General features: G+C 41.1%; 1 protein-coding gene across 1 annotated transcript in view; it reads right to left on the bottom strand.

Moving 5' to 3' along the window:
- Positions 1 to 12,992, bottom strand: part of LOC124556532 (transcription factor 12) — a 732,435-nt gene extending 719,443 nt beyond the window's left edge. Inside the window, exon 1 of the mRNA XM_047130486.1 lies at positions 12,905 to 12,992. Coding sequence (XP_046986442.1) covers positions 12,905 to 12,986 — 82 coding nt within the window. The 5' untranslated portion in view covers positions 12,987 to 12,992. The remainder of the gene's footprint in view (positions 1 to 12,904) is intronic.
- Positions 12,993 to 22,366: the final 9,374 nt, after the last annotated feature.

Consider the following 22,366-nt stretch of genomic DNA (forward strand, 5'->3'; position numbering starts at 1 on the left):
ACTCAAAACCTGAACATTTGGATTTCTGATCCGACTTCAACTGAGCCACCGAGCAACATATCTTAATAGTATACATAGAAATCTTGTTTTATTTTTATATAGCAGTTGTCTTAAAGCTCTTCTGTATGATACACGAAATGACAGTATCATTGCTTCTGATTCTGCAAAAAAATAAATACTATGAAGTCACAAATGTGTTATTACTACTGAACAGCATACCTCCATTTAAACATGCAGGAACAAAGTAGAACACTAGAGCAGCAAATGGTGTAAAACGGAACTTTTCTACTTTCATTTCTGCAATAATTAAGTTACTTTTTTAACATTTTCCCAACAAACTTCATTAATTTTCCTTTGTATTCTACTTCTGACAACACTGGGTTTGCACACATTTATGAAAATTTTATGAAGTAAATACTGAACAACTGGTGGGGTCAACTAAATCATACTGTAACTCCTTTTTAGTATGTTACTGGTGCCATAATTACAAAGGTATATGAACAGCATTTTCTACCTCTACATATGTATTCCACAAGCCACCATGCAGCACATGGAAAGGGCCACACTGTTCCGCTACTAGTCATTTCCCTTCCTGTTCCGCTCACAAATAGCACAAGGGAAAACGACTGTTTATATGCCACAGTACGAGCCCTAATCTGTCTAATCTTACCCTCATGGTCCTTACGTGAAATGTATGTTGGTGGCAGTAGAGTCACTCTGCAGTCAGCCTCAAATGTCAGTTCTCTAAATTTTCTCAATAGCGCTCATCAAAAAGGATGTAGTCTTCCCTCCAGTGATTCCCATTTGAGTTCCCGAAGCATCTCTGCAATACTTGTGCGTTATTTGAACCCACCGGTAACAAACCTGGCAGTCCACCTCTGAATTGCTGTGATTTATTACTTTAATCTGACCTGGTGCAGATCCCAAATATTATTATAATATGGGTCACACTAGTGTCCTACAGTGGGCACTTTAGAGATGAACCCCATTTTTTTCCTAAAATTCTCCAAATGAACCAAAGTCAACCACTCGTCTTCCCTACTACAATCCTTACATGCTCATTCCATCTCCCACGGCTTTGCAGTGTTATACCTAGATAATTAATCGACATGACTGTGTCGAGCAGTACACTGCTCATGCTGTATTCGAACATTATGATTTAGTTTTTCCTACTCATCTGCATTAGCTTACATTTTTTACCTTTAGAGAAATATTGTTTACGTCATCTGGATCCTCCTACATTCACTCAACAATGACACCTTCCCATACACCGCAGCACTATCAGCAAAAAGCAGCAGGCTGCTATGTACCCTCTCCACCAGACCATTTATGTACTGGGTGATCAAAACGTCAGTATAAATTTGAAAATTTAATAAACCATGGAATAATGTAGATAGAGAGGTACAAATTGACACACATACTTGGAATGACATGGGGTTTTATTAGAACAAAAAACACCCCATATTGCTAGACGCGTGAAAGATCTCTTGTGCGCGTCGCCTGGTGATGATCGTGTGCTCAGCCGCCACTTTCGCCATGCTTGGCCTCCCAGGTTCCAAGACCTCAGTCCGTGCGATTATTGGCTTTGGGGTTACCTGAAGTTGCAAGTGTATCGTGATCGACTGACATCTCTTGGGATGCTGAAAGACAACATCCGATGCCAATGCCTCACCATAACTCCGGACATGCTTTACAGTGATGTTCACAACATTATTCCTCGACTAAAGTTATTGTTGAGGAATGATGGTGGACATATTGAGCATTTCCTGTAAAGAACATCATCTTTGTTTTGTCTTACTTTGTTATGGTAACTATTGCTATTCTGATCAGATGAAGTGCCATCTGTCGGACATTTTTTGAACGTTTGTACTTTTTGGTTCTAATAAAACCCCATGTAATTCCAAGCATATGTGTCAATTTGTGCCTCTCAATCTACATTATTCTGTGATTTATTAAGTTTTCAAATTTATACTGACTTTTTGATCACCCAGTATATAGAAAATGTCAGCAGTTCTATCACACTTCTCTGGGCACTTCTGATGATACCCTTATCTATGATCAATACTCGCCATCAAGGACAACATACCTAGTTCTATTACTTAGGAAGTCTTACAGCCACACACGCATCTGTGAACTTATTCCATATGCTTGCACCTTCGTAAACAGTCTGCAACGAGGCACCATGTCAAATGATGTTTGGAAACACTGAAATATGCAATCTGCATGTTGCTTTTCGTCCATAGTCCGCAGGATATCATGTGAGCAAAGAGCAAGCAGAGTTTCACACGAGCTATGGTTTCAAGTCTATGCTAATTTGTGGACAGAAGCTTTTCTCTTTCAAGGAAATTTATTATATTCGAATTGATAATATGTTCAAGTATTCTGTAGCAAACCGATGTTAAAGCCACTGGTCGGTACTTTTGACAGTTTGTTCCTTTACCCTTCTTATAAACAGGAGTCAACTGTGCTTCATTCCAGTCACTTGGGGCTTGCGCTGCACGAGAGATCCACAATAAACACAAGCTAAGTAAGGGGTCTATACTGTAGAGTATTCTTTGTAAAACCAAACTGGGGTTCCATCAGAATGTGACAACTTATTTGCTTTCAACTCTTTCAATTGTTTTTCTACACCAGGGATCATTATTACTATGTCCTCCACACAGGAGTTTGTGTGATGGTCAAACAACGGTATATTTGCACGATTCTCCTATGTGAACAATTTTTTTAAAATGCAAAACTTAAGACCTTGGCTTAATTTTTTTATCTTCTAATGCCACATCAGACTGGCAACAACTGATGGGCTAGAAGCTTTAGATCCACATTGCGATTTTACACTGGATCTAAATTTTTTCAGGTTCTCACATAAGTCTTTTGCTAAGGCATGAAGTGGTGGTAGTTGCAACCTTCGTGCATCGATCTTTTCACAGACACGCAAATTTATAGTAACTTTTACCTGTTTTCATTTGTGTCTTCTCTTTTGAACTGCGAGTCCAACAGCCTTTGTTTCTTCTGCATATTGTGAATTTCATTGTTAACCCACAGTGGCATCTTCCATTCTCAATCCACTTACCCAGCACATACACTATGCAATCAAAAGTATCCGAACACCCCATAAACATACGTTTTTCATATTAGGTGCAATGCACTGCCGCCTACTGCCAGGTACTCCGTATTAGCGACCTCAGTAGTCATTAGACATTGTGAGAGAGCAGAATGGTGTGCTCCCCAGAACTCATGGACTTCAACCGTGGTCAGGTGATTGGGTGTCACCTGGGTCATACGTCTGTACGTGAGATTACCACACTTCAAAATGCCCCTACGTCCACTGTTTCCTATGTGATAGTCACGTGGAAATGTGAAGGGACACATACAGCACACAAGCGTACAGGCCGACCTCATCTGTTGACTGACAGAGACCGCCGATACTTGAAGAGGTTCGTAATGTGTAACTGGTAGACATCTATCCAGACCATCACACAGGAATTCCAAACTGCATCAGGATCCACTGCAAGTACTACGACAGTTCGGCGGGAGGTGAGAAAACTTGGATTTCATGGTCAGGCAGCTGGCTATAAGCCACACATCATTCCGGTAAATGGCAAACTATGCCTCGCTTTCTGTAAAAGTGTAAACACTGGACGATTGAACAGTGGAAAAACGTTGTGTGGAGTGACGAATCACAGTACACAATGTGGCCATCCGATGGCAGGGTGTGTGTATTTCGAATGCCCGTTGAACATCATCTGCTAGTATGTGAAGTGCTAACAGTAAAATTCGGAGGCGGTGGTGTTACGGTGTGGTCGTGTTTTTCATCAAGGGGACTTGCGCTCCTCGTTGTGTGTGGCACTATCACAGCACAGGCCTACAATGATGTTTTAAACACCTTTTTGCTTCCCACTGTTGAAGAGCAATTCAGGAATGGCAATTGTATCTTTCAACACGATTGAGTAACTGTTCATAATGCACCGCCTGTAGTGGAGCGGTTACATGATAATAATACCTCTGTTATGGACTGGCCTGCACTGAGTCATGACCCAAATCCTACAGAACACCTTTGGGACATTTTGGAATGCCGACTTCATGCCAGGTCTCAATACCTCTCCTCAGTGCAGCACTCCGTGAAGAATCGCCTGCCATTCCCCAAGAAACTTTCCAGCACCTGACGGAATGTATGCCTGTGAGAGTGGAAGCTGTCAAGGCTAAGGGTGGGCCAACACCATATCGAGTACCAGCATAATCGATGGAGGGCGCCACGAAATTTTAAGTCATTTTCAGCCAGATATCCGGATACTTTTGATCACATAGTGTACGTCTCCAGAGCACGATTTACAATCCATACACACGTTGCCCATAATTCCTCTGCGTCCATCGCACTGGAACTAAATAAATGTCCTCTCACTGTCTAAGTGGGTGCTAACAACTGCCTACCTGCTCTCTCTATCAGAAATACTCTCCTAGCCTTCTAGATTAATTTATCCACTTTAGTAACCAAAGTTGCTATGATGATATCACCAGTCACCAATCCTGTCTCTATACAGATGCCATTCATTAGGTCATGTCTGCCTGTAGCAACAAGGTTTAAAATGAATGTTTCCACGGCGTGTGAGTTGTTGAATTAGCTGCTCAAGACAGATTTCAGAAAACGTTTTCAAAGGAACTTTCGAGGTAATCTGTCTGTAACCCCTGCAGTGAATCCACGGACGTCCTAGTCTATACTTGGTTGGTTGATGTGTCCTCCAATTAATATTTCATGATTTGGGTATTTACGCACCACTGAGCGTAGACTTTCTCTGAATGGTTCTAAAGCTGTCACACGGAATTTAGTGGCCGGTAAAAGCATAAGATAAGTAACTTGATTTCATCTAGACCTGTTTTAAGTGCCCAGATAACTTCACTGTCACATTTAAATTTGACCTCAATAGAGAGAATATTTTTGTCAACTGCAATGAACACATCCTCTTTGATGGGATCTAATTTCTCTTTCCAATGTATGTTCCTTGACTCACTAAATAACTCTGAGCTGTTTACCTTGGGTTTCAGCAAGGTCACGGTCTTGAGAATAATTTGAGCACAGGAAGTATCCACACATTATCAGAAAGGTTAGGGTGCCTGACACTGTGATTGAATGTTTCGGTAATATTGACGTTATTGGTCTTGTCAGCATTTTTTGCCTATAAGAGGCATGTGTCACAGCAGCATCGTCTTAGTAAGTGAGAAATTTAGTATATTCAGAAGAACACAGATAATGAAATGTGATGTGCCTTATGGTTTTGATGATTTTCCTCAAGAGACAACAGATGATGGTCAGAGTGAGAATGAAGAGATACTGTCACTACCCTGCCAGGTGTATCAATTCTCTTCACAACAGCCGCAGTCAGAGAAGTGAACTGATAACTGATCCAACAGTGATGATGACTGCTGAAGATGGAGAGGAAAGGAAGCTTCCTATCATGCCATCATCTGGAAAAAGGGCCTCACAGCATATACCTGTCACTGAGTACATGACTGTCATTAATGTTACTTCGGAAATCGGAGCCAATGACTGATATCATGTATGCCAGAGGTGCTTTTTCTGCTGAAGGCATGTCCCTGGATGACTTGATTGTGCACCTGGGGGCCAAATTTTATCATGGGGTAAAATGACTAGAGAAAGGTTCCTCAAACTTATCAGATTTCTTCGATTTGACGAGATGTTCTGAGCTCATCACATTCCTGCTGACAAGTTAAATGTTATTTCTGAAATACCAGAAGATGAAATATTGCTATCCCAGATGCACACCTGCAAGGAAATGGAATATGGAAGAAGTTAATGCAAAATTATCTCAGCTGCTCCTGTCCCTGTGAGAGTATTACACTTTATCAACAGTTACTTCCAGGTAAAATCAGGTGCGGGTTTCTCCAATTTATGCCAAATAAATCTGACAGATGTGGACACAGGTTTTGGATAGCTATAGGCAAGGCATCAAAGTGCTTTTGCAATTCCTTCCTCTACAATGGTGAGAACGAAGGCTGACCCGACAATCAGCTATTGGTGTATCACACTTTGTCTCATGGAACCATTTCTAAATGAAGGAATGGATGTCCCAGCAGACAGCTTCTTCACTTCAACAGAAGGAAATGTAAGCAGGAAGAATGAACAAGCTTTCCTGAGATATCCCCAACTGTGTGAAGAAGAACTGTTTTGATTTACACTTCATCACCTTGAGAAAAAAAATGATAAGCCAGAATGAAGCCAAAGAGTTACAAAGGGTAGAAGAATAACAACTTCATTATTCTCAGCACATCACATCTGGAAGCTGCTATGAGTGACAAAGAAAGAAGAAAGCAGAAAGTGTTACCATCTATAACACCATAAAATATGATATGAATGATGTGGATCAAATGATTGACTACGACTCCTTGCAGGAGATGGCTGATGTATCTCTCTTACAATATCCTAGACATAGCAGCAATAAATGCATGTATCACTTACTAGCAAATAACCAAAAGGGGAAGGCATTCACTCTTCAACTGGCAAATGAACTCACAAATGGGAAACAACAAAGGGCAGTATAGCAGGAAGACTGGAATGAAGAGGCAGATGTCACACTGCACAACTAAAAATACAAAATACGTATTTAAGGAATTTGCAAAGATAACTAGACCAATGACATCTAGAAAAAAGTGCTGTCAGCTGAAAATGGTTTCTGAAATTACCAATAATTCACTCCATGGCTAATATCAATGTTTAAGAACAAACAAGTAAAATAAATGAACAACTGTTGAACGATTTTAATGATGGGCCACATTACTTGATAGACAAGTGATTTCTTTAAATCCAAAATGGTAATCTAAAGGTATTAGACCTTTGACGTAAGGCTTTGATTACCATGTATATATGCAATATTAATGAGCACAAAAGTACAAGCCTTACTTTAATCATGATGTGGATTTTTAATGTAAATCTCTTTAGGGATCACAAGACCCTTCATGCTGTTCTAGAGGTATCAAATTTTTTACTGTTATATTAAGCAGTTATTCATAGTAACCCCTTAGTAAAAGATAACATATTAAGTCAACATAAAGGATGAATTTTGAACAAGTAACGTGAAACTAAGATAAAAGCCATTAACTGCAATGGGAAGGTAATACAAGGGTTCTAAATTTGGTACTTACAAGGGTGTGCCAATATGTAATGCCCCAGAATTTTTTAAGTGAAAACTCTTGAAGTTTTTTTAAATAAACAAATGTTATTAACATTCTATATAATTACTCTTCATGTCTGAATATTTATTTCCCAACATGGTGCCCCTGGCAATGAGCACATTTCTCCCAACAAGATACCAGTTTGTTCCCACCATTACCGCAAAATGTTTGACGACAGAGCCACAACCTCACCTCTGTTTGTACTGCTTCATCACTATTGAAGTGAATCCTCTGAAGTGTTCCATAATCCCATGGCACATGATCTGCACTGCGGTGAACAGCTTTTAATAGTCACTGCTCTGGCACTTTCAATCAGTCTTGAGACTGCAAATGCATGTACGGCACAAAAACAGATGGGATTGCCCGTTGCAGTGGACTGTGTGCATTTGCAGCCTCAGGACTGACCGAAAATGTCAAAAAATCAAACATTCAAAGCTGTCCAATGTAGTGGACACTGTGCGACACACAGTTAAGTTTTGGAAACAGGTGAAAATTGGTTACAGCCAGGTCACGACTGTGTGGAGGATAATCGACGACAGTGAAACCAAGGCAATTAGATTGTTGCTGATGCTGCAGCACCTGTGTGTGGCCTGGTATTGTCATACTGAAGCACAGGGTGCTCTTTGTGTGGACAACCTCTTTGCATTCATGCATTCAGTTTTCCAAGGGTCTCACAGTACTGTGCAGAGTTTATGGTGATGCCTTTAGATATGATTTCCAAATGCCCCACACTTTGAACACTAGAACACTGTAAGCATAACTTTTTCTGCTGATGACATGGTCTTTAACTTTTTTGGGGTCGGTGAACTTTCTTAGTAGACCTTTACTGTTGCTCTGTTGTTTCTAGGGGGTCAAAACGTTGAACACCCAACACTGCAGGTTAGGCTACTGATGTCGATACAATTATCACCATACACAGCTCTCATTCTTCTCAGAAATTTCGATTGGAGGCACATTTACTGCAGTTTTAAAATCGATTACAGCATGCTGTGTCTCTTGTACCAACATCGTTAAGTAAAACACTGCCATTTTACATGCTACAATTTGGAGCCCTCTAGTGGTAGAAGGCTGCAACCAACATCAGTGAAAATCAACCTAGTAATATGCATGATAAACACTACCTCAACCAATACTGAGAACAGAATAAAAGATTCAGAGCGGTGTCCGACATGCCCACCGCACAAGCTGGAAATTAAAGTAACAGCTTATTTATGAAAATTGGAATGTTTAAAGCCTACTTTTATCATTGTTAAGAAAGTCTCACAATCTCATGGTGATTCTGAACACACAATTCAACACAGTATTGAAGTGTTGAGTGTGATAAATATACCACCAAGAATGAGCAATAGTGTGTATTAACATGCTTATCTGTAGCTTGTGGCAGCAACTTCTGTTAAGCAGCAGAACAAAAAACTAGGCCAAAATTGCAAATTTTTTACTGGATGACTAGTTTTGGGCCAAGATCCATTTTCAAATCATCATAACATAGACAAAACTGGCATTTCTGAAGATGTCAAAAATGTGCAATGAACATTTACAATGCATACAGATAGCAGTAAATGTTCATTGCACACTTTTGACATATTTGGAAATCTCTTTTTGACTATGTTATGATGATTTGAAAATTTGCCTCCGCCAAAAAAAAAGTAAAAATTTGCAATGTTGAACTGGTCTTTTTGTTCTATTGAGTGCTTGTCTTTATTTGCACACTCAGAAATATGTTGCTTGTCCAGTCACCAACAGAAGCAAGAATAACGGTAAACATACACAGCATACAAACTTAATGGACAAGGCTGAAATTGCACAGTATCTCACAGACAAATGTGTGATACAAAAGTAACATAGTGATTATAACATCAAAACTTCCAAGAAGTTTGTACTCCCAGAGAACAGTTCTTTGATTAATGATGAAATGAGGTTTTCTAACCTTTATACTACTTGGCATGAAGGGACTTAAAATGTGAGAATTTCAGAACGACTACTGGTGTATTTTCTTGTTTCATTTTTTTTCTTTTTTAAATCTGCCTATCAGGAATGTACGGCATTTATGATTACAACAGAATAATCATCGGTTAGGATCACAAGCAGACACATTTTACTGAAGAATTGTTTTCTTTTATTGAAAACACAAACACAGTATACTCTACAATACGCTTATGATAGACCTACTGCTGTCGTACTGGAAAATGGCTATTAAGAAAACGAAATCCAGTAATCATCCTATGATCTGCACTTGTGAACCAGACAGACAAATATTCTGGTGACAAGAATTGATCATGGTGATTTAGAGACGCAATTTCTATAAATAATACACTATACTCCCAAGTCCAACTTAGCTTCAACATATGCACACACCGGAACAATTATGTGCATATACTATGCTGCACGGCTTTCCGACATTGTTAGCAACGGGTTTTAATAATGAACATTTTTATTTAAGCTTCCCTTTGAAACATCTCATGAGCCATTTCACAATATAGTAAATTTGTTGCAATGACTTAAAAATAACATGAACTACCACCATCCAAAACAAAATGAACAAGAGTGGAGCATGAAATCCAAGCTAGATATTAACAAAAGAAAAACTGCTTGGGCAGCAGTTTGCTAGCTAGCTAACAAATGTCCTTTGCATCTTGTTTCCATACTGAACGTAAAATAGAACACACTAGCCTATAACACTTGAAACTATATTGTGTGTAGAACTGTATTCAAATATTTTGTCACTGCATCAAATGTAGGAGAAAGTATAAAGTAGTTTCTAATTAATATTCTCTCAATAATGCTGGAGTATTACAGACCACCCCACCTGTGAACTTGGTTGTGGCAACACGACTGATCTGTTGCATAGCCCAACTGACGATCAGGTTAGAAACTGACAGTTTGGTTGCGAGTTAGTGAATTCAACAAATGTGAATGCAGAAAAAAAATGGATGTATTGAGATACAGTTCCATAGCATAACCCACCACTTATGCCTGCACCATACTTAATGCACTTTATGCCACACAAATTAAAAATGCACAGCAAGTATTTTATTAATGTGTATCATACATAAACTACAAAAAATCTACAATGTAGTCCAGTGATGTACACAAATTAAGAACTCTGCTACCACCAGCACAACCAACACCACTATTATTGAACAGTTGTGATAATTTTCTGACACACTGTGCTGAGGCTCTTCCATCAAGCTAATAGGGTGAACATACATCACACAAATTTATTCCAAAATTCATATATTTACTTTCATTTTTTCCAGTACTATTCCCGAACACAAATACCTGTAGTAGTTATTTTGTACCCACTGACATATGGCCTCCTTATGCTTACTCTTGTAAAAGAGCATTAGCAGAAATATTCACTCTTCTGAAAGAATGAAATCAAAAAAAGGAAATAAAATAATTTCCTCATTGTGTGGTCATGAGTTTCCAAACCATTAACACTTTGCAAGACTGCACTAAACAAAAATGGAAAGACACCGTGTGTGTGTGTGTGTGTGTGTGTGTGTGTGTGTGTGTGTGTGTGTGTGAGAGAGAGAGAGAGAAATAAAATACATTAATCTTCACAAAAATCTGAATTTATAGCATCTTCAAAGATTATCATACACACTTTAGAAGACACGACATCAATGGTTTCATGTAATGATGCATGAAAATATGAGTCCCAAACAAAGTTCTAACATGACAGATACTGTGAGGATTGTTATTTTTGTGTATTTTAGAATGAAACAGTCAACTGAGAAATTATTTGTGGAAGAGTCCGGATTTCTCACAATTCCATCATAGGATTCTCACAGAAGGGAGTACAGAAACATCTGATTAAGCTACATTTCACACGTCAAGGCAATACCACTCAAACAAAGCATTTAATGAACAGTGCAATGTAGAGAACTTCATTCTACTGCTTCAAAAAAATGATTTAAAGAGAGATATATCCATCCACTTTGTACAAGACAGCGACAGCAGCATTAACCGCACAAGATGGCGGGGTACGTGGGCTCATTCCAATCTACATGTCATGGCTATTTTCATTTACAGACGCTCATAAGGCACCATTATGAGTGTTTCACAGAAAGTTAACACAGCAGTGAAATGAACAACCTCCACCCTTCAACATATGGTAATCCATAAAAGGAACTCATGCATGGGTAGTAAATGTCAACTTCCCGTATCACGTTACAAAAGCATTAACAAAAAGTTTTATGTCTGGCCAAGAAAGAGAGCCAGTGGGCCATTTCAGTCACCGTTAAAATCTCCCATTTCCTGTGAACTTATTACCAATTAGTGTGACAGTTACAGTCCCCTATAAACCAATCTCACAATACTACAGAACGTTACAGCTAATGCAGGAGCAATTGTTTTAAAAATAAACGAATCCTGTGAAATAGTAGTCATTCTGCAAAGGATACCAGAAGAGCAAAATAACACAGTCAAACACATACTAACCCTATCAATGTGTGTGTGCATGAATTCATCCATTGACATATGCATGTTTACCAAATATACTTAAGACTTCCTAAACAATTATGCCAAAATTTATGTACACAGGATCTAATCTGAGTATTATTCACTTAGACTAGTGTTTTAATTTACACAAAGCAGAATGTAAAGAACTTGCAAATATTTATCAACACAACTTCCATTAGGATATTAGCTCTGTCAACAAGTGTCTCAAACCTAATACAGGTAAAACTGTTGATGACGAAATACTGTGTTTAAAGAAAATCAAAACAAGGTGAAAACAACCAGTGTGCTCAAGACACTACATAAACAACTTCATTGACTACATTTAATTAAAACTGTAATTACAATTCATGTTTACAGGGCCAATTTTTTTAATAAGTACCTCAGATCAATGTTTCAGAGAACATAATACACACTGGGAACGTGAAATAGACTCAATTGTCACATTTCATACTGCTTGATTCGTTCACACCATGGGAAGTAACATTGAGAGACGAAAGTAAGTCGCACGTTATCTTTACAAAAAAATTAATCTTTTATTATAAGGCTATCATTCTAAAAATATTTCGGTATTTCTCATCGTACTACTTCATTATTATTGTAAATTTATCAGTTCACTTTAGTCATTGACATATACACTGGACTAAGGAAATGTTTCCAGCAGATTTATGTCAATTCAAATCCATTATACCAGCTTGTGGATGTTAAGTATTTTGTTGTCAATTTCACGCATAGTCAGCTAGGCAACGACAACGAGCATTATATGACATGAGCGTTGTATCTGGAGAAAATGTCTGTCAGTATCACACTGTCACGCAAAGAAACCACAGTATAAACATCGAAAGCAAACAGATGGCGGTACGTTCTATTGGAAACTTAGCATATATGATGTCTGTGTGCAATTTTCTTTACTTTCAGACAGTTGTTGGGCTTCATACCGCAGTCTGTGATGACCTTCCAAAACCAAAACAATGTCGATACCACACCAAGTTGTACGCAACAAATGTATGAACGAAGCATATATATCAAGATATATCAGCCACTTGTTGTTAGAAAAAGCTTCTATGGAACAGTCAGACTTTAATTTTCAAGAATTCCGCCAAACGCCTGTCAAAAACCTCTGTCAAAACGTCTGAGACAGAAACCAAACAGAGAAGCGAAATGATGCATGCAAGACATTCTACAGCATTTCTCAATGTCAGCAGCCCCATTATATATGTAATGATATCGGTCGATTAATTTCAAATGGTAGACTTACCGGGTTGTTTATTTGCAATCTTATTAAAACAATTTTGAAACACTTCGTATAGGTGCATGGGCTCGTCGTCGCTGGTCGCCATCTTGATTCTCACAGCACAGCAAACTGTCTCTGTGAAAGACTCAATGCCGACATCTTTTACTATATCCATCAGAGATGGCAGCACAACGCACTTTACACTTTGTAGTAAGTCTCGCGAACACCGTGAGAAAACACCACGCAACAATGAACTGAATAAAAAACGTTTTTATTATTTCATTTGCAAATATGTGTCGATTTGTGCAATTCGATAAAAGTTTGCTACTTTGTATCTCAGTGCAATGTGACGCCTAGAATTCGTGCTAATAGTCTTGGTCGTTCATTTTATAGACCATTGACATTTGCGCGCATACAACAACTTTCATTAAAAAGTCATTTTAGAGTTCAGCCGAAATTATTTAAATACAATAATATTACCCTGGCGAATCTGGCAACGATGTTAAAGCATAGATCTCTCTTAACGTTATGGCTCTACCATCACATAGGTGAATAATATACTCGACAAGTTGTGATAAATACGTCATTTTATAACCGTTCGTAGATGTAATAAGTAAGTGTAAACTAAAATGACTACGAAACATACAAAAGACGGCAAGAACGCACTATTTTACGTTGAATGGAAGATTACCCACGAACACGGAGTTAATTTCTGCAGGTGCCACAGCCACATGAAAAAAGGCCACCATTGTTAGCGTCATATACTTATCACACAGAGGAACCTGTTAACTGTCGACTCAAGATTTTCATAAGGAACGTATTTGTTTTTGAGGACATGTTACCGGTGCCTGACATTCCGACAAAAATTATATACGTCGGCTCACACGCATTCGGCAGTTTCTACCTGCTGGTGGAAATCCAAACACGGATTCGGCAACTCTCCTAATCAGTCCCCGAGCAGAACACCTGAATTTGGCAACTTCTACCTGCTGCTATTGTTTACAGTGGTTCGAAAACAATATTGAAAACAGCGATCGAATGAAAGAGATCTAAATGAAAGTAAAATGTACATAGAAACAAAGGTTTTATTTTACATTAGACATACTAAAATATTTCATGAAAACAACTGCATTTATTTGACATGCTCATGCTAATCTTGAGGCTGCTTCGATACGCAGTGACCCTCACTTTCTGGCAGAATTAATTTTCATGTGCGTATCGGTTTGTGCATGTTTCAAACTTTTTAAAAATTTGAAGACACTTGGGTGTGAAAACTGTCACAAGCGTTAGCAGTCCGCCGCAAGGACCCAGAATCCGCTGCCCAAATGTATGGAGGACACAATGCACGTTTTTACACACCGATGTAATTTTCCACTATGTAATCTGCAAACTTACTCAGTTTTTCGTCTTGTATGCTGGCCAGGTTGCAAAAAACAACAGGATCATGTTGTGGGCTTAGTGCAACCTCTGTCCTTTTTCCACTGTTCTGGTCTTGGTACAACCATAACAAACCAAGTTTTTGTATTTTTCGCCACATGAAACGTGTAGAATAATTTTATTATTTCTAAAAATGTAAGAGACAAAACTTTTTTGAGGTAAAGTTTGTCACTTAAGCATGTTCACTATTTCTGGTAGCCCTGAGCAGAAAGGGCGCCAAAGTCGCATTGTTTTAGACTGGTGGTTATCAAACTGTGGCCCGCACGCCGCGTGCGGCCCTAATCAAGTCTTCATGCTGCCTGTGGCTCTCAGCTGTATCTGACACGCTTCTAGCAATTAACAGCTGAATCCGAAAACGTCAGCTAACGTTAAGAGCTTAATAGCATATTTTGCTTGCTCAGAGACTAACAAAAATACTTACAGAGACAGTAATACTCCAAGTTGTGCTTCAATTTAATTGAGGTTGGTGAATTCGGCCGTGAACTAAGAAAAAATGAGGCTTGCGTCAGGGGCACAGTGATATTTAGCACAGCCACCGAGGGGTTAATAGAAGTGAGAGGGAGAATATTTTACTGTTTGTCTTCCAATGCTGTCAACTCACGAGCGTGCGCAAGTAGCACAGAACAGCTTCTAAAAATGGTTCAAATGGCTCTGAGCACTATGGGACTTAACATCTATGGTCATCAGTCCCCTAGAACTTAGAACTACTTAAACCTAACTAAACTAAGGACATCACACAACACCCAGTCATCACGAGAACAGCTTCTGTGTTCCGTCATAAGTGACAGACGGATGCAGCATGGTTTCGTGAATTCGCATTACAGAGACGGTATTTTTCAAATGTGGTACATGTTTGTAGCAAGTAATATGCAATCATATTAAGGTTGTTGTAATAAAAAGCAACGAGTAAAAGAAAAACGACTTTCAAAACGTTTAGTACACATTTGTGATGGTGTCTCATACTGTAATTACTGTTATTAATTAACATAAGATACTGAAACTTCCTGGCAGATTAAAACTGGGACTTTGATTTTAACGTATATAAACTTTTATTTACAGATTTTAACAGTTACAGATTTTTCCATGAAATTTTCTGCTATATTATTAAGCGAAGATGGGCATTTTTCTCGTTTTTCTTTTGTTAGTGTTCTCAAATTCTCATTTGCTAAGTAACAACCCTTTTATTCGTTGAATGTCTTTCAAATAATTTTTGCATAATGTGTTCACGCATTTATTACAAACTAGTCTTACTTTGATTTGCTGTATTTTGAGTTTAAATATTTTATTTTATTTTAGATGTATGCTGTATGGTAATAGAAACTGCACATATTGTATCATGTTCGCGATATATGTATATGACAAAGGAAAAAACATTTATGTGAATAAATAAATGAATGGTACTGATGTACTACATTTAGGTGGGCGCAATAATCTGCACACATATTAATGAGGCAAAAGATATATAAGGTGAAAAATATAATAAATCATAAAGAAACTTGGTACGTTTAGGCACATGATGAACAGAAGTTTATATATATACACTACTGGCCATTAAAATTGCGGCACCACCAAGATGACGTGCTACAGACGCGAAATTTAACCGACAGGAAGAAGATGCTGTGATATACAAATGATTAGCTTTTCAGAGCATTCACACAAGGTTGGCGCCGGTGGCGACACCTACAACGTGCTGACATGAGGAAAGTTTCCAACCGATTTCTCATACACAAACAGCAGTTGACCGGCGTTGCTGATGAAACGTTGTTGTGATGCCTCGTGTAAGGGGGAGAAATGCGTACTATCACGTTTCCGACTTTGATAAAGGTCGGATTGTAGCCTATCGCAAGTGCGGTTTATGGTATCGCGACATTGCTGCTCGCGTTAGTCGAGATCCACTGACTTAGCAGAATATGGAATCGGTGGGTTCAGGAAGGCAATACGGAACGCCGTGCTGGATCCCAACGGCCTCGTATCACTAGCAGTCGAGATGACAGGCATCTTATCCGCATGTCTGTAACGGATCATGAAACCACGTCTCGATCCCTGAGTCGACAGATGGGGACGTTTGCGAGACCACAACCATCTGCACGAACAGTTCGACGACGTTTGCAGCAACATGGACTATCAGCTCGGAGATCGTGGCTGCGGTTACCCTTGACGCTGCATCACAGACAGGAGTGCCTGCGATGGTGTACTCAACGACGAACCTGGGTGCACTAATGGCAAAACGTCATTTTTTCGGATGAATCCAGGTTCTGTTTACAGCATCATGATGGTCGCATCCGTGTTTGGCGACATCGCAGTGAACGCACATTGGAAGCGCGTATTCGTCATCGCCATACTGGCGTATCACCCGGCGTGATGGTATGGGGTGCCATTGGTTACACGTCTCGGTCACCTCTTGTTCGCATTGACGGCACTTTGAACAGTGGACGTTACATTTCAGATGTGTTACGACCCGTGGCTCTACCCTTTATTCGATCCCAGCGAAACCCCACATTTCAGCAGGATAATGCATGACCGCATGTTGCGTGTCCTGTACGGGCCTTCCTGGATACAGAAAATGTTCGACTGCTGCCCTGGCCAGCACACTCTCCAGATCTCTCATCAATTGAAAACGTCTGGTCAATGGTGGCCGAGCAACTGGCTCGTCACAATTCGCCAGTCACTACTCTTGATGAACTGTGGTATCGTGTTGAAGCTGCATGGGCAGCTGTACCTGTTCACGCCATCCAAGCTGTGTTTGACTAAATGCCCAGGCGTATCAAGGCCGTTATGATGGCCAGAGGTGGTTATTCATGGTACTGATTTCTTAGGATCTATGCACCCAAATTGCGTGAAAATGTAATCAGATGTCAGTTCTAGTATAATACATTTGCCCAATGAATACCCGTTTATCACGTGCATTTCTTCTTGGTGTAGCAATTTTAATGGCCAAAACAAAGCTTGAGTGGAGAGAGAGAGCACATCAAAATATGAAATACACTATTTAAATTTCGTTGTTACATTGATACACTTGTTTGGTGCCCTTTGCACTTTATTTACGGCCGATCATTTTCTTTTTTCCTTCTTTATTTGGCTATGAGGAAAGGACACTGTATCGGTAGAATTTGCACACTTGACACTCACTTTGGTACTGCACACTTTCACTTTGTACTGTGCACACATTTTAGCACACGCTTTTCCCACGACACTGCTCTTGACGTTGGGGTTTTGGAGGGACTGGGTTGTGGGACGACGTCGGTCACGGCGTCTTGGAAGGTGGCGTCCAGCGGGAGCTGCAGGAAGTTCTGGGAGGTCTCGCGGTGCGTGGCGCGTTGTTTGGCCCTCTGCTGTTCCTCCCACGGGTCCGTGAGGAACTACGCCTTGTCGGTCTGCCGTTTGCTGACGATGGCGTGTGCTGTCGTGGCGAGAATCCACATCGTGGCCAGGCGTTTTGGGTTGGGGTTGGGGAAAGGCTTTGTTTCCGGGACAGTGACAGCTGTGAGGTGTATTGCCCTTTCGTCACTTCTGTTGATGTGGGCGGTCATTCTTCTGGTTGTCGCCCATATTTCCCTGCTCTCTCTGCAACTAAAGCGATGCTCGATGGTGTCGGTGTGGTTTCAGAGTTCGCAGTTGGGCGATTCCCGCAAGTTAATGCGCGCCTGTTTCTCGTTGGTTGGCACTGTCTGGTGAACGATTTTGTACTGGCGTGCTCGGGCAGTATCCGTTCAGAGATGTTCTTCCAGACCTGTGGCCAGTCGTGGTCCTGAAGTCTCATCTCAATATTGGGTTTGCTTGTCTTCCTCGCCGTTATTTGTTGTGGGTCGGCAACAACTGCGTTGATGTAGCTCTTGCCGACAATGAGCTGTTTGACGTGCCGCAGCTTAAACGGGATGTGGGCGGTGTCTACTGGTGCCTCTTCCGACTGTGGTTTGTAGGCGTTGAGCAGGCTGGACGTTATGCAGGTGTCGTTCTGGTTCTCAGTTTTCAGCGCTCGGTGTAGAAGTAGTGCCGCGCACTTTGTCTTGACGTCCGTCAACCCGAGTCCGCCTTCTTCCTTCGACAGGAAGCACGTCGCCTGGGAGACTTTGAAAATTTCCCGCCTCCACAGCAGGTAGTACGCCCCGCTTGTTATCGCTCGCACAGTTTCTGCCGGTGCACATAGGATTTACGCCACGTACCACGCTTTCAACAGAATCGATTCATTTGTCAATTGCACTCTTTGGCTCAGCGTCAGGTTTCTGTTCGCGTGTGTCCTCACGAGCCCTCTTGTTGTATTTAAGAGGCTGCACCAGTTTTGTGTTGCCATTTTCAGTGGGCACTGTTGAATTTCTACTGCGAGTACCCTATGGTTATCTGCCACTCCGTGCCACTCTCTCGCTGTTCTCAATCTGCCGTTGCTCAAAAATGGCTCTGAGCACTATGGGACTTAACTTCTGAGGTCATCAGTCCCCTAGAACTTAGAACTACTTAAACCTAACTAACCTAAGGACATCACACAAATCCATGCCCGAGGCAGGATTCAAACCTGCGACCGCAGCGGTGGCGCGGTTCCAGACTGCAGCGCCTAGAACCGCTCGGCCACACCGGCTCTGCCGTTGCCTATCCGCCGTAGCACTGTCCTCCTCGCATTCGTTTTGGCGACTGAAGCTCTTTCGAAAATTCCATGATTGGCTGAATCTTTTCTATTTCTTCTTCGTTTTGAATGAAAATACCCATGTCGTCGGCATAGGCCATGTATGCGATGTTTGATATTCCTAATGTGTAGACCGAGCGAGGTGGCGCAGTGGTTAGCACACTGGACTCGTATTCGGGAGGACGACGGTTCAATCCCGCGTCCGGCCATCCTGATTTAGGTTTTCCGTGATTTCCCTAAATCGCTCCAGGCAAATGCCGGGATGGTTTCTTTGAAAGGGCACGGCCCGCTTTCTTCCCTAATCCGATGAGACCGATGACCTCGCTGTTTGGTCTCTTCCCCCAAAACAACCGAACCCAACCCCTAATGTGTAGCCTCTGATGTCAGCTGTCAGCTTTCGTAATAAAGGGTCCAGGGCTATTGTGAATAGTGCCACCGATAAAGGGCACCCTTGTCTGACGTATTTCCCTAGTCGTATTGACTTTGAAGTCCATCCGTTTACTGATATTTTAGAGGTGGCGTTCGTGATGATATTCCTGATGGTTCTTGTGAATTTTGGTCCGAATCCGAGGCGTGAGATAGTTTTCAGTCCGTACCTATGACCGATCCTGTCGAAAGCCTTGTGGAAATCAACAGAAACTATGGCTGCGGGTTTCCTGGTTGTTGCGGCGTGAGCTATGATGTCCCTATATGTGCAGACGTCGTCGAAGATGTTCCTGCCAAGCACTACACAGGTCTGCCTTGGGCTAATGGCTTTCTTCAGTGCGACTTTGATGTTCGCAGCCAGGCACTTTGTTACTACTTTATAATCGAAATTTAGGAGCGCCATGGGCCGAAAATCTTCAATTTTATTGGCTGCCTGCTTTTTGGGGAGCAGAATCACCGTCCCTTGCAGAAATTTTGGTGGCATTTATGCCCCGTTTAAGACTTCATTTACTATTTACGTAAGTATCGTACCAACTGTGCCCCAGAGCGTAGTGTAGAGTTCCGTTGGGATTCCGTCTGCGCCTGGTGCTCTTCCGTGTCTGCTGTCTTTGATGGCGGCTCTGACGTCGTCTTCTGACACATTTTCACTTAAGAGTGCCCGATCTGCGATGGTAAGGATCCGGCGGGTTTCTTGCAGGATCCTCGCCATTTCTGCGTCGTCATTTTCTTCCCCGCGGGGCAGGTCGTTGAAATGGTCTTCGACGTGGCTCATGATGTCTTTCTTCGTCGATAGCCTGTTTCCGTCCTTGTCGACGAGTTCCCTTATTTGCTTACTGTTAGCCCTCTGTCTCTCCCTGTGCAGGTGGTGTAGTGTAGCGTGGTAGGTTCCTCCTCGATCTCGCCGTTTGTCTGGCTGCGGGAGATGACACCTTTCATTTGCTCCCTTTTCGGGCTCAGTATACGCGCCTTGAGTCGTTTAATTCGCGGCAGAACAGTTCGTCATCCGCAGGGGCGTTCATCGCGCCTCGTAAGCATCTTGTGTAGAAGTCTGCTGTGTTTCGTTTCCAAGAAGCCTAAAAGCCTTCTCAGCGCTGTACCTTATCAGTTCCCTTCTTATTTATGGTTTGGCGTGTTCTACCCACCATTCAGTGGTTTCATATCAGCGCACACTTTCCTGCAGAGTGAAAATCTCATTCTGGGAACATAGGATACTATTTTATGTGGGCTACCAATTCATAGTAAGATCGGTAGCATGGCGTGGTAAAGTAGCCAAGACGGAAAAAATGGCCGTTGCATATTATTTTGCCCTGAACAGCGCTGGTGCCTGTCGAGAAGTGGCCAGACTAGTTCTAATACACATCGCCATTGTTGTCAGTGAAATTGTCAGAGAAAGCTTGTTCCGTCATTTGTTGCTAAAAGCTTTTTTTGTTTTTTAATCGTCTGATGTAAGGTAAGTCACTTATATTATTCTTGTTACTTCACTTGTCTAGAGAGTAATAATTTTTTACCACGTCAATGTTTAAACAACTTGTTTTGGTGGCCTAAAATGTAATTCCTTGTTATTTATTTCAGTGTGATAGTTTTTTCTGAGAATCAGTGATGTCGACATGGCATCCGATGGGGAAAAGTGGCCACACTATTAGTCGGGAAAAGTGACCAAGGCGTTCACCCCAATAAGAGACAGTTAGTTCCAAAAGTCCTAAGACTAATTTCAAATACCGGCCTTAATTTGAGGAAGAAATTTCTGAGGATGTACGTCTGGAGTACAGCATTGTATGGTAGTGAAACATGGACTGTGGGAAAACCGGAACAGAAGATAATCTAAGCATTTGAGATGTGGTGCTATAGACGAATGTTGAAAATTAGGTGGACTGATAAGGTAAGGAATGAGGAGGTTCTACGCAGAATCGGAGAGGAATGGAATATGTGGAAAACACTGATAAGGAGAAGGGACAGGATGATAGGACATCTGCTAAGACATGAGGGAATGACTTCCATGGTACTAGAGGGAGCTGTAGAGGGCAAAAAATGTAGAGGAAGGCAGAGATTGGAATACGTCAAGCAAATAATTGAGGACGTAGGTTGCAAGTGCTACTCTGAGATGAAGAGGTTAGCACAGGAAAGGAATTCGTGGCGGGCCGCATCAAACCAGTCAGTAGACTGATGACCAAAAAAAAAAAAAGTTCCAAAAAGCACACATATTACAACAGATTAAACTGACTTCCAAAACCTTTTATACACAAAGCTATTGTTCCCCAGTCTATCCCTTTGTGACAATTTTGCATTAATTAGGTCATATTATTTAAAACGGTCTCTGTTTTGTTATATTTCGCCTAATACAAGAGTTCGATTGAAAGTGATCAGCTGCAGCCGCTTGGAACTCTTACACGTACTAGGGCGTGAAGACACCTAGAAAATGTAACTGGACATCAGGAAAACAAGAAAAAAAAGTTCAAATGGCTCTAAGCACTATAGGACTTGACATCTGATGTCATCAGTCCCCTAGGCTTAGAACTACTTAAATCTAAGGACATTACACACATCCATACCTGAGGCAGGATTTTTTTTTTTTATCCATGAGGGTGGGGAGGGCAGAGTGATCACGGATCGTAACCCGAGGCCTGGTCACAGTGTCCCACTCGCCCGTCAAGGAATCAAGGAATCAGGGATGGTAAGGGGGAATCTTTTGTGGGAATTTTTATTTATTTATTTATTTATTTTTATTTACTGTTTTTAATATAAATAAAAATAAATAAATATAGTGGTTCATGGTGTGGGTTCCTGTAGTCATGTCCTAGTTCATGAACCACTGGCAACGTATGAGTGGCCAAGTAAGTGGTCCCGACAGTCGGGATACCAGTTACTTTGGAATAAGGCTGGGCATCTCGGACATACTCTGAGTCGTGGTCACCTTTGTGCTCATACGGCAAAGACTACCAAATCCACCGGTTAGTCCCTCAACCGTTAGGGGTAAAACTCAATGGGACTCGGGGCAAGTAAGGCTA

This window comes from Schistocerca americana, chromosome X (assembly GCF_021461395.2).
Source record: "Schistocerca americana isolate TAMUIC-IGC-003095 chromosome X, iqSchAmer2.1, whole genome shotgun sequence".
NCBI classification, from domain to species: Eukaryota; Metazoa; Arthropoda; class Insecta; order Orthoptera; family Acrididae; genus Schistocerca; species Schistocerca americana.